The sequence below is a fragment of the Mus pahari genome, chromosome 6 (genome assembly GCF_900095145.1).
Source record: "Mus pahari chromosome 6, PAHARI_EIJ_v1.1, whole genome shotgun sequence".
Taxonomy (NCBI): Eukaryota; Metazoa; Chordata; class Mammalia; order Rodentia; family Muridae; genus Mus; species Mus pahari.
Window position 1 is genome coordinate 13,654,146 of NC_034595.1, and position 14,153 is coordinate 13,668,298.

The 14,153-nt window shown below is 41.0% G+C and overlaps 1 protein-coding gene across 2 annotated transcripts in view; it reads left to right on the top strand.

Annotated features, from left to right (window-relative positions):
• Kiaa1958 (KIAA1958 ortholog) overlaps positions 1 to 14,153 on the top strand; it is a 124,911-nt gene that overhangs the window by 102,759 nt on the left and 7,999 nt on the right. For both annotated transcript variants that reach the window (XM_021200094.1, XM_021200091.2), the window contains one exon: positions 6,490 to 6,662. In XM_021200094.1, coding sequence (XP_021055753.1) covers positions 6,490 to 6,662 — 173 coding nt within the window. The remainder of the gene's footprint in view (positions 1 to 6,489; positions 6,663 to 14,153) is intronic.

Below are 14,153 nucleotides of genomic sequence, written 5' to 3' on the forward strand. Positions count from 1 at the left end.
ACACACACACACACACACACATACACACACGCACGCACACAGGATTAATAATTTTTTTAGAACACCTGAAAATAGAATGAATATTCACAACTACTTTGCTAAAATAAAATGTAAACCTATTGCATATCTGAGCAATTCACCAGTCTTCTCAGCTGAATATTGCAAATAGATGGCTAGATCATTGTAACAGCAATGTGGATGACCTAACTATAGGTTATGCCTGTTTTCATAGTAATCAAGAAACAAGAGACCTGTCTTTGAATAAGTTTGCAATTTGTATATTTATGATGAATCTTATTTTCCTTATTGAGAAAGAACATTAGAACTCAAGCTGACTTAGGTACAAGTCTTTAAATTGTTTCTATTTTTAAATTTTAAAATTTAAAAGTGATTTTTATTTGACTAAAATGGTTAATAGGTATAAAATACACATTAGTTAAAAGATAATTTTAAAAGTAAATATTGGAAATGGCAAGTATTCAGAAAAAAACTTGTTTTTAAATGGAAATAAAACCAGTATATGCTTTATTTAGCATTCTAGTGCATTATGTCTGGTATAGCAATAAACAGTCATTGCAAGTAAGGATCAGATAGTGATGGGACACTGAGACGTGACTCCTAGATACCGCCACACAGATAAGACTTCCTTCTAGTCCTTTATTTGGGATGTGGGTGTTCCATCAGTGGACTCTTGGGGGCCGGGAAGTATAGATCAGTGAGAACGCACCTGCTTTAACAGGCAGAGGCTACTGTCTGATCCCTAGAAGGGCGGCGGCAGATGGAGGGAGATAGTTTGAGATTTCAGGTCTCACTTTGTGCCCTGGCTGACCTGGAACTTGATATGTAGATCAGGCTGGCCTTGAACTCAGAGCGCTGCCTTCCTCTGCCTCTTAGTGGTACAGGATTAAAGGTGTGTACCGCCTTAGTACTTAGTATTTTAAAGTACATTGTTATTGACTTGTACAAATGTGCCAAGGTATGTTTTAAAATACCTTAATTCAATTATATTCTATTTTCTTACTTTTATAAATTCACATTAACTCATGCATACATTTGTATCTCTGATAAAATCTCTTAGATATTTTAAAAAGTCTTAGATCAAATAAAGAGGAAGTTTTATTTTTATTCTGCATAGTTCCAAAGTCCTAATGATTTTTTACAATATACAAAAATAATATATTCATACTTACAGGATTGAAAATACTATGGAACCAATAACTAACATGATATGCATCCTTCAGGACTTTTTTTTTTTTTTTTTTTTTTTTTNGATTTTCGAGACAGGGTTTCTCTGTGTATCCTGACTCTCCTGGAACTCACTCTGTAGACCAGGCTGGCCTCGAACTCAAAAATCAGCCTGCCTCTGCCTCTGGGATTAAAGGTGTACACCATTACTCCTTGCTTAGTTTATCACATTCTTGTAACACATTTATATCTTAGGGCTAGGCCTCCCAATTATTATGTTTAGACTGTCTTCCTCTTTAAAATTCATTTATAAAATATTTTTACTCACTCTACTAAGCTTTAAAAGTAGCCTATCCAGGGCTAGAGAGATGACTCAGTGGTTAAGAGCACTGGCTGCTCTTCTACACAACCTAAGTTCAATTCTCAGCGCCCACATGGTGGCTCACAACCATCTGTGATGGAATCTGGTCCCCTCTTCTGGGTGTGTGTGAGGACAGAGCACTCATATACATACATAGATATTTCCCTAAAATGTATATTCAGTATTAGCCCATCACAAGGGGAGTATCATAAAGGGATTACTTAAAGATTACTTGAATAAATTATATACCTAGGTGACCCTCCCATCCACAATATATAGTATCATATAATACTATCCAGAAAGTATTTTTTTAAGATTTATTTATTTGTTTTATGTATATGAATACACTCTATCTGTCTTCAGATACAACAAAAGAGGGCATCAAATTCTATTACAGATGGTTGTGAGCTACCATTGTAGCTGGGAACCATTACAGATGGTTGCTGGGAATTGAACTCAGGACCTCTTGAAGAACAGTCAGTGCTCCTAACTGCTGAACCATCTCTCCAGCCCCCTCCAGAAAGTACTTTTAATTTTAAGAAGTTTTGGATTTTTTTCTTAATTGAATTACCCAGAAAAACACACAGATCATTAATTGATTTTTTTTTTTCTGAAGTAAACGTTTTCACAGCCCCCACCCAGAGGAATAAGAGCCTTACCTGAACCTGGACGTCTGTTGGACTCTTCCTGGTGGTGTCTGCAAGGCTACTACTGTATGACCATAGGCTTATTTTGTATTTTTGAATTATACAAGCAGCCTTTTCAGTCTGCCATCTGGTCTTCTTGGTTTTTTTTTTAACTGTTATGTTGGTGGGATTCACTCGCACATTTGCACAGTATGTTCTAGTAATTCATTGCTCACCATTGCCCCATGAGAATGTATTACTAAGTGTTCTATAACTTCGATGCAGGTGGTGTTTTATGGGCAAAGGACAGTGTTCAGTTTGGGGCTTTTATACTGTTAGATTTTTATGAACATTTATTTGTGCCTGTTGACACATATGTATATACTTGTGTTGGATATGTTGGGATGTAGTAGCATGGATGTTATGGACACATGTTCAACATTAGCAGATACTGCCAGTTAGTTTCAAAAGTGGCCATGGTTGTATTCTTGCCCCAGCAAAGTGTTCATTATTAGCATCTGGTATTTCTTCTTCACTGAAGATGCTTTGCTCATTGTGTATTCATTTATGATTCCTGGGCCATTGCTAATTCTATGTGAAGTTCATTAAAGTTTTATCCTTGTGTGTATATGGGGGGGGAGGTATCTAAGTACATGCATACATGTACTCGTGAGTATGTACATGCATGTAGTTCCCTCGGAGGTCCAAAGTGGGCATTGGGTTCCCTGGCACTGAGTTACAGGTGGTTGTGAGGTGTCCGAAGGTGCTGGCATAGAGCCTGTGTCCTCTGTAGGAGCAGAGAGTGAAGCGTGAATGATTGTGCTCTCCAGCCCCAGCTTCTGCCCATTTCCAAATGAACTGTCTGCTTTCTCATTGACTGGTCAGATAAACTCTATTTAGACTAGAGTTCCAGATGGGTGTGAGCGACCATGTGGGTACTAGGAATCAAATCCTGTACCCACTGCAAGAACAAATGCTCTTAACTACTGACCCATCTCTTCAGCCCTCATCATACTGTTTTCAAGATCTTTGTGTCTGTTTAGTTGCTGAATTGGTCTGTAGGTTTCTTTATTTTGTTCTGTTTTTATGGGAAAGTTAAACTGTCTTATAAAGAGTTGTAGGTCGGCTAGAGGGATTGCTCTGTGGATAAGAACACTTTCTACTCTTACGGAGGGCCTGAATTTGGTTCATAGCACCCACATCAGGTGACTGAAAACCTCCTGTAACTCCAGTTCTTGGGGAACTGACACCTTCTTCTGGTGTCTGTTTGCACTATACACAACCACATACACATAATTAAAACTAAAAATAAATCTTACAGAAGATGTCTGGGTGTGCTGGTGAATGTACTTGGAAGGCAGAGATGAGTGGAAAGAAAGAAAAAGGAGAGTAGTTACATGATATTATTCCCTAAAGGTAGAATAATTTGCTAGTAAAATCCGTCTAAACCTGATGCTAGCTTTCAGAGTATTTTCCTATAGATCCACTTTCTAGAGACTGTGGAAGACTTTTCTAACTTTATAAATTTTTCATAGGTTTTATAGCAAGTTGTGTCTTCTTGGCATTTGTGGTTTTGGTCTGCTGGCCTCACATTGTTTATGATCTTGCTCTTTGTAAGCTCTAGTGATAATTTTCATTTCTGGTGTAAACCTGTCTCTCTCCACTTTCCCTTGCTAGTATTTAAAATCCTGTCTTTTTGAGTTCGTCTTAGCATTTCTTCTTTACTGTAGGTTTGCTGTTCCCCTGCCTTCTGGTTTTGTTCCTTCTTTCCAGTTCTCTTAGTGTAGTTCTGTGTTTCCTTTTTGGAATAGTGTTTTTTCTCAGGTCTTCACAGCTGATGCTTATCAATTTCTCTGTGGCACACTGTAGCTGTGTCCTAGATCTGGGACATGCTGTACTGTCCTCCTCGTGGAACTTGAAATACCTTCTTGCCCCATGAATTTTGTCTGTCCTCTGAAAGAAGATAGTATTTGTCATATGTGTGTATATGGTGCTTATAAATCTGTGTGTAGTATTGAATATGTTCTCACTTCTTCCCATGGCTCATCTTTGTGTCAGGATGCCCTGTGTTCTCAGTTATCCACATTTGTGGGGTTTTTTTTTCCTGTTTTGTGCTTTGGGGGATCAATAGGAGTGTGGGTCCTCTGTTGTGCTTGTGTATCTTGGCAAACACCAGTTTTATTTGTGTACTCATGTGTTCAGATTCAAGTGTAGGTTATTAATAGTCACTGGTAGGCATCCGATTCCTTTGAGGGTTCCAACTTGATACATTTGTACAGAACTCACTTCTGTAGGTAATATAGAACACAGGGCTATCCTAGTGGGTTTCAACCAGCAGCAGCAAGTGGCTGAACTTCTCATAAATAGGTTTCCTCTCACAGGGCCTGAGAAAAGGCTCAATGTGTTTACTGATCTTGCTGATCTTTCAGAGGACCCAACTTTGGTTCCCAGCACCCAGATGGTGACTGTTGTCCTTACTAAATTATTGTCACTGAGATTGTGTCCCTACAGTACCTGGTACCACTGCTGTCATGGCCAGTGTGTGCCATCAAACTCCAGTCTAGCCTGGATCTACCAGGCTAGCTCATGGCTTCAGCAGGGTGACGGCTGTGTACTATACATCTGATGAGAGTATGACACTGCCAAGATGTCTGGTGCTGTTTCCTTGTCTGTAAACAGGTATAATTGTGTACTTGTCCACAGATTACACACCACCTTTTAAAATTGGCACATAGAAGGCTTCTGTTGATGTTAATCTTATTAATGTCAAGATTGTCCTGGAAATTTTGGAATCATAGCTCCATGGTGCTACAGACAATGCTGGTGCATACTCAGTGTTGCTCGTCCCTCTCAATACCTGGGTGGTAAAGCAGTTTGAGTGTTCCATGGTTGTGGGCAGGATCAAGTTGTCAAAGTGATGTCAGGTTTTTGAGGAGCATAGAGGCCATCACCATCAGAGCACATACCCAAGGAAAGAGAAGGCAGATATGGAAACATGGAAAAGGGAGGTTCTCATGTGCAGACAGCTTCTAGAAGAAAGGTTGAAATTGATGAGTGTGTTGAGGGGCTGGAGAGATGGCTCAGTGGTTAGAAGCACTGGCTGCTCTTGAACCCAGGTTCAATTCCCAGCACCCATGTGGTAGCTTATGTAACTCCAGTCCTAGGGAATCCAATGCCCTCTTCTGGCCTCTATGGAGAGTAGGCATGCATGTGATGCAAAGACATACAAGCAGAAAACACCCATACACATTAAAATAAATAATTTTTAAGAGTGTTGATTGTGTGGGAAACACAGAGAGAGAGATGAGAATATGCATGTGTGCCTGTGTGATGTTCTTGGGTGCCAGAGAGTTTGGAACAGAGGAGATCCTCTATGGGAGCCATGAAAACCAAGGTGGGTTAGGTAGAGTGAACCAACTCAGAGACTGCACTAGCTTTATCATTCTGCTGTCTCTTCAGGGCGTAGCTAGACTGTGTTTGACTATACATTCCTCAGAGGGGTGCTTGGTTTCACCATACTCTAGAGTATAAGGAAAGGGCAGCTGCTGGTTATGGGTTTGGTTTTCTTTTTGGCAATTTAAACTGTCTTCCTTCTCACCCGAAAGTGAGCTTACCTCTCCATTCCTTGATACTGCTTCCATTTCACTTTCTACTGGGATTTGAAACTGATCAGTGGTTTGTGTAATCAAGGCTTACATCAGTCCACTCTCCCATGCTTGCCCGAGTGCGTGGGTGTGGGGTCTAAGTGTGTACGTCGTTCCTCAGGGGAAGAGACTGAGGAATATGCTAGCTCCACTTAGTTCAAGGCTGCTCCTGATGGCACAAAGTAACTTGAAGCTGTGCTAACAAAGGACGAGTATTCTTCATGCACTGAAGATTCCTTATCTTCCTCCCATCTTTTAAAAAAAAATCTTCCCCACTTCCTTTCGTCTCATCTTTTGCTACTGTTAGAAGAAATACTATTTTTCTAGTAATAGGTTTAGAATTTTCTAGTATTAATTCCATCCTATCTTTGAAATGTTTGGAAATGTGTTAGCCAGTGCACATGACAAAATGATCAGGGTTAGATACAAGGCATAGATTCTCATTCATGTAAGTGGTTTTTGAAGATCTCACTGTGCAGCCCTGGCTGTCCTGGAATTCACCATGTAGACTAGGCTGGCCTTGTGGGCATAGAGATCTGCCTGTCTCCTGAGGGCTAGAAATTTCACTTCTTTACTATCTTTTTGGAGCTCTTCGTTACTGAATATCGCCCCAGGATGAAACTCACTAAAGAAGGGGATGGCACATTAATGTCTCTATTGTTTTTATTTCTAGCTTATTCTACTAAACTCAACAAATTTCCTGTATTTAATATTAATGATGACTTGAATGGTCTGTGTACCAGTGCAGTGAGCCCAAACACCACCAAAGCCACGAGGTACGCCCTAAATGTGTGGCGCTACTGGTGCATGACCAACGGGCTCAAAGACCACACGGACATCACCAAGGTAAGGGACGCGTGAGTTTGCTGATTCTTTTGGCTAACTACACTAAGCTTCCAGGTGCCAGTCACTGTGCTAACTGCTCTGGGGAACCTAGGTGAAGGGACATGAAATACAAAGAAAATTATCCACAGAACCAAGTAGAATTTAGAGAGTTTCAATGAATGTACATCTGTTAAAATATTCAGGAGAGTAAATTCTGCCGAGTTTCCAGAATTTGGAGTTGGTAGAATTAGAAGATGGGAAGTCAGAAGAACAGATGATGTGAGAAAGAATGTAGAGGCGGAGCCATTTGCTGCAGTCCAGCTAGACCAAAGCACTGGGCATCAAGGGCTCTCAAGCAACAAGCTCAGGGTCTTAGTTTTTGTTTGTTTGGTTTGTTTGAATTTTTTGATACAGCTTTCTCTGTATAGCTCTGACTAGGCCTTAAACCACAGAGATCTGCCTGATTCTGGGATTAAAGGCATGTGTCACCACCGCCACCACCAAGCTCGGGGTCTTGTAAACACTGGGAAATCACTGAAGTCCCTTGGTTTTCTGTACTGCAGGATCTGACTGTAAGAGCTGTAAGTTTCTACGGTCAAGCAGAAAGAACTCCATTAGAGTTTTTCAAGCAGGAAGGAACATAATAAAAATGTTATCTTAGAATAACTGGGAGTTATAAACAAAATGGTTATCAGTATCCTTGATCCCCAATCCCTTTGTGGGACCAAATGAGCTCAGATGAGCTCTTCTAACTTCAAGTATTTGAGATTTGTGAATAGCAGGGGAAGATTTAAACCATGGGGAAGTTGAATAGAGAAGATACTGTTCTGCCCTGAATGCACTTCCTCTACGCCAGGGTCCAGATAGATATAGCCATTAAGTGGTTGGGATTGTGAGGTTTAAAACAGTGGAAATGCTGAGCTGGAAGCATAGATCTTAAGGTCCCACGGCTAGAGGCCATTAGTTGAAGCCTGAGGGCAATAAGACTTCAGAGTTTTGGTGATGTGCTTAGAGAATAAGTCAAGCTGAAGCAGAAGACCTGGGTGTCTCCTTTTGGCGGCATGGTACATCAGGTGGTGTGAGAGGCTTCCTCTTACACATGAAGATAGGAAGCACCTGGGGGGGTGGGGGCAAAAGAAAGGAAGGGACGTGAAACTGACCAGTGAGCACAGCTCCTCGGCAAAGCTGGTAATGTCAAGAGGGACAGACGGCAGGTGACTGCAGGACCTTTGGGTTCCTGAAAAAGTTCTAGGCCAGGGGGCTGGTGGGATGGCTCATTAGTGTTCACCATGAAAGCATGAAGACCTGACTTGAGATTCCCCAGCATCCACACAGAAAGCTGGCTTGGTGGATGCTCAGAGCTCCGTGGCCACCCATTGAGCTGAATCAGAGCTCCAAGCTCAATGTGAGACCCTGATTTAAAAAGTAAGATGGAGGCGTAATTCAGGAAGATGTCTGATATCTACCTGTGGCCTCCCTGTGCATGTACTACCTCATGTATATGTACACACACATCAGAAACAGGGGGATTGATTGGTTGCATGGGAAACAGCAAGCTGTGGCTGCCACCAGGTCTTTTAATGATCTTTTCAGGGAAACATCCAGAATGTAGGCACAGAGGTGTTTTGGCAAATTAAGATCAACTAAGTAGGTGCTTGTTCTAAGAATCATTGCCCAGGGTTAGAGGGCAATGTACCAGTAAGTACCAGTAAGAGTGTCTGCCTCTCTTGCTGAGGACCTGAGTTCAATTCCCAGCACAACAAAAACCATCTGTAACTCTGGTTCCAGAGGATCTGACACCCTCTTCTGGCTTCCACAGGAACCACATGAGTCAGGTGGTGCATAGACATACATGCAGGCAAAACATCTATACACATAAAATAAATCTCAACGTTCACAGTGCCTGGCATTTTAATGAAAAATTACCAAACATTCAAAAAACTAGAAACTATATCCCTTAAAGAGTGACTCAAGGCTGTGCAGGTGGCAGTCACTTCGAATCCCATCACCCAGGAAGTCAGGCTGAGCTACATTCAAGACTCTGATTCCAAAAACAAAAAAAAAAAATGAACAAGCGGGGTGGGATCTGTAGAGATGGTTCAGTAGTTAAGAGCAGGCTCTGCACTTGCAAAGGACCAACAATTCCCAGCACACATTGGGTAACCCACTTGTAACTCAGACAGTTCTAAGGGCCAATGCTCTCCTCTGGATTCTGCAGACAGCTGCACTCACATGACTATATCCACACAGAGACACATAATTGAAAATAAAATAAATATTTAAAGGATTCTCAAAAATAAATAGAAGAGGAGAAGCTGTACAAATATATCATAACCACGTTCTTACCCAGAGCAATAAAAAAGAAACTTAAGAACAGCTAGAAGAAAAGGAGAGATTACAGAGTTAGAAGTAAGGCTGAAAGGTTCATTCTTAGAAACCAGGCAGCTGGAAGGATCTTGGGACAAATGTCTTCATTATTGAAAGGAAAGTAATTTCAGTATCCACAGTGAAGATACAGCAATAGTGACTTTTGAGACATTCAGAGATGAGGGAATTTTGCAGCAGCAGCCCCACACATGGCGAAACATTTGTCCTCCATCCAGAAGGGAGAGGCTACCATCTGGGACTGTGGTCCATCACAAACGGGAGGGGAGTACCAGGGAAGAGGCTACTGGGTAAATATGTGGGTGCTTTAAATCTTGCTATGGAATCCCATTGACTTTAAGTAACAAGATAAAATGGAACAATAAGTAGTGAATTGATCCAGAAAAAGGAGAAGATGAACAAAGCCAGTTCTGCATTAGCAAGTCTGCAAGGCAGACAAGGAAGGGTAACATTCACAACTAGCTGAGAGAAAACATGCCCACCTGAAATTCCCCTCCCTGTTCTCCTCCTGTCTTATTCTCCCCACCCTTCTCTCTTCCTCTCCACTCTCCCTACCCTTTCTTTCTCCCTGCTTCCCCCTCTTTGACTCTGGGGAAAATATAAATATAAATATATAGCCTCAATTGCTATACCCAGCAAAATTTTCAATCACAATAGATAGAGAAAACATGACAGTGTATGATAAAAACAAAACTTTACCAATGTCTGTCTACAGATCCAGCCCTACAGAAGGTGCTAGAAGGAAAATTCCAACCTAAAGAGGTTAACTACGCCCAAGGAAAAACAAGGAATATATAATCCCACACCTGTAAATAAAAAGGGGGAAGTATATATACACACACACACACAACCACCACTGCCACTACCAACACCAACACTACCACCAACAACAACATAACAAGAAACAACAGTCATTGATTATTGATATCTCTCAACATTGATGATCTCAACTCCCCAGTAAAAAGTCACAGACTAACAGATGATGTGAAACCAGGACCTATCCTTCTGTTGCATCTAAGAAGCACACCTTAATATGAAGGCTAGACATCAATTCAAGGTAAAAGGATGGGAAAAGATATTCTAAACAAATGGACCTAAAAACAATCTGGTGTAGCCATTTTAACATCTGACAGAATATATTTTAAACCAATACTAATCAGCAGAGATAGGGAAGGACTCTACATATTCATCAAAGGAAAAAAAGAACACTAAGAGACACCAGGACATATAATTCTTAACATGTATTCCCCAAACAGAAGGGCAATCAAGTTTGAACAAGAAACACTACTACAGCTTAAATCATATATTGACCCTCATACACTGATAGTGGGAGACTTCAGTACTCCAGTCTCACCAACAGATACATCATCTAGACAAACTCAAAGAAATGCTGGAGCAAACTGTTGTTATTAAGCAAATGAGTTTCTATAACTGAATGAAAATGAACACACACCATACCCAAACTATTGGGACACAGTGAAGGAGGTTCCAAGAGACAAGTTCATGGCACTAAGTGCCTACATGAAAGAGAGATCTCATACTAGTAACTTGATAGCACAACTGAAAGTTCTAGAACAAAAAGAACTCACACTCAAAATAGTAGATGGCAAGAAACAATGAAACTCAGGGCTGAAACCAGTAGAAAAGAAACACTCAAGCAAAAAGAGTCAGGGAGGCAAAGAGTTGGTCATTTGAGAAAACAAGATTGCCAAACTTTTATCCAAATTAAATAAAAGATGGAGAGGGAATATCCAAATTAAATTAGAAACGAAAAGAGGGACACAACAGCAGATACCAAGGAAATTCAGAGAATCCATAAGGACGTACATTAAGATTTGTATGCTGCTAAATCAGAAGATCTAAGAGAAATGGATGAGGGAGGGAATACAGGGAGAGACAGCTAAAATATTTGAGGGGTGGTATGGAAACAATATAGTAGAAGCTTCCTAAAAATGTATACATATATAAAGACAATCTAAATAATGCCAAATAATGAGGGGGATAGGGCCCCAGCTAGACATCTGTTGTCACCAAATGAAGCCTCTAGTACTGAGACTGGCTTCCATTTAATTGAGGTGTTTTGTTTTTTTTTTTTTTTTCTTTTTTTGTCCCTAAACAACCCAGGCTGTTGCCAAGACTATAGGTGGTTGTTCACAAACTGTCAGCAAAGCCTCATTGTTGAAGACAACACCTACGCAACTCATTGAACATGGAAAAGTTGACCTAGCGCCTATATATAGACTTCATCCCTACATTCTAACCCCTTTGGGATAGGAAGTTACTCTGCAAACTACACACATGCACACGCACACCAAGCCAGTCACAAACCCTTTAATTCACGATGTTGTCCTGCCTGCGTGCTAATGCATTGGTGGATCAAAGTTTGTGGGAGTGACCATCCAATATCTGATTTGACATAAGGCCCACTCCACGTGATGGAACCCTTACTGACACCACTTAGATGACCAAGAATCAAAGGATAGATACCCCAGGGACCTAGGGTAAGACCAAATACTCCTGTTCTGAAAATAACAACAACAACAAAGGTATCAATAAAATGACTCCTAATGATATTCTGCTATACACAGAGAGAAGTGTCTTGCTCAGCCATCTGCTGAGAGGCCTTCTCCTACAGCAGATGGGAATAAATAAATGCAGAGACTTACACCCAGGCCCTATGCAGAGAGTGAGAGACCTTGGAACCCCTGGCCCTAAAAGGGGTTACCTCCATCAAAACCCTCCCCTCCGAGATCAGGGAAGCCTGAAGAAGAGGCAGAAAGCCTGTGAGAGCCAGAGGGGACTGAGGACACCGAGAAAACAAGGCCCTCTAAATCAACATGGTCAAAAGCTCATGAAAGAGCCGGGCCTGGTGGCGCAGGCCTTTAATCCCAGCACTTGGGAGGCAGAGGCAGGCGGATTTCTGAGTTCAAGGCCAGCCTGGTCTACAGAGTGAGTTCCAGGACAGTCAGGGCTATATAGAGAAACCCTGTCTCGAAAAAAAAAAAAAAAAAAAAAAAAAAAAAAAAAAAAAAAAAAAAAAAAGAGATCAAAAAAAAAAAAAAAGCAAAAAAAAAAAAAAAAAAAAAAAAAAAAAAAAAAAAAAGAGATCATGAAAGGCTGTGGCAGCGTGCACAGGTCTGAACTGGTTCCCCGCGTGTGTGTTACGGCTTCCAGTTTAGTGTTTGTATGGAAATCCTGAGTGTGCGCATGAGCAGGCCTAGGATTCATGTGCCTTCCTGTGGGCTTTTCCTTCTGTGTCTTGTCCATCTCCAATGTGTTACTTTTTGTTCTATTATATTTTCTTATTATCCCTGGGAAGCCTGTTTGTTTTCTAAAGAGACAGAAAGAGGGTGGATCTGGATGGGAGGGGAGGTAGGGAAGAACTGAGAGGGGTGGAGAGGGGAAACCATAATCAGATACGTTATGTGAGGAAAAATCCATTTTGAATAAAAGGAATCAGCTCAAGGTATGTAAATAGTTTAATTGCATCTCTCAAGTATATGGCTAATGTTCAATGAGGGTGAGTCTGTGGCTATAGAATAGAATATAAGGAGCTGAGTATGGTCACCTGGTCTCACAGCATTTTCTGAGTCCATTGCCCCTCGGGCTCATTGAGAAAGAATATAAATCAGTCAAGCATCAACTTTAATTTTCAGCAAACTCTGAACTCCAAGGGTTATTCCTGGTTTACATATGAAAATAATTCATCTATAATTTGAGGATTTTATACATAAGACCACTGATGTCTTTTCTCCCCCAGTTGGCTGTATAGAACCTTCTGGCACTATGGAAACTAGCCAGCAGGGAAGAGGTTTTCTGGTCAGTCGTAAACTTATTTCTTTCTATCTGGCAACTAAGGTATGTGGTGTCTTCAGCTGTATGTCCTTATTACATTATAATGGGCACCAAAGGATGCTGCCTGGAGCCGTGTTGCCTCTGGACCTGGGGCTGTGCTGACCAGAATGACTGAGTGCTCATTCTGGCATTTAGATTTTCATGTAATGATGCATTATTCTTGGGCCTGCTCCCCAAATGTCTTATAATAAGTTAATTAATAAGCCATGTAGTAGTGGCACACACCTTTGATCCCAGCACTCAGGAGGCAGAGGCAGATGGATCCCTGAGTTTGAGGCCAGCCTGGTCTACCAAGGAATTCCAAGATGGCCAGGACAACACAGAGGAACCATGTCTCAATCCCCACCCCCATGAATAAACAAATTTAAACAATAGAAGATATATATAAAATCAAATATGGAGGGGTAAAAAATGCAGCAAAGGGGCTGGTGAGATGGCTCAGTGAGTAAGAGCATCGACTGCTTTTCCAAAGATCCTGAATTCAAATCCCAGCAACCACATGGTGGCTCACAACCACTCGTAAAGAGATCTGATGCCCTTTTCTGGAGCGTCTGAGGACAGCTACAGTGTGCTTACATATAATAAATAAATAAATCTTTTAAAAAAATTGCAGGAAAAGTAGTTTTTATAGGAAAAATATAGGTTACTCTAAATGTTTATGTTATGAATAAAATACAAATATAAACGGTATAAATCAATCAATAAATATGATGTTGAAATAACTTAAAAAGCAGGTCTGGGTTGGGCCTGGTGGCACACATGTAGTTTCAGCACTCCGGAGACAGGGGCAAAAGGATTGTGGCAAGTTCAAGGTCAGCCTCAGCCATGTAGTGAGTTCCAGTCTTCCCAGGCCTACTTCAAACACCCTGTCCCGCACAAAACAAAACAAATTAAAAACAAAACAAAACAGTTTTAGATTCAGATGACAAGATAACAGATTGCAAGCAAGACCGGAAGACTTTCTGGAACGTAGCATATAATAAGGTCATGTCTGAAAAGTGGAGTAAACTGGGTGTGGTGGTCCATGCCTTTGCTGCTACACTGTGGAGACAGAAGCAGGATGAATTCAAGAGGCAATCGAGAGTTCAAGGACAGCCTGGAGTTTATAGTGAGACACTGTCTCATTTTTTTTTTTTTAAGAAAAAAAGAAAAGGAATTAAGATTAAGGAATATAAAAGAATGTAAGCTGGGCGTGGTGGCGCACGCCTTTAATCCCAGCACTTGGGAGGCAGAGGCAGGCGGATTTCTGAGTTCGAGGCCAGCCTGGTCTAC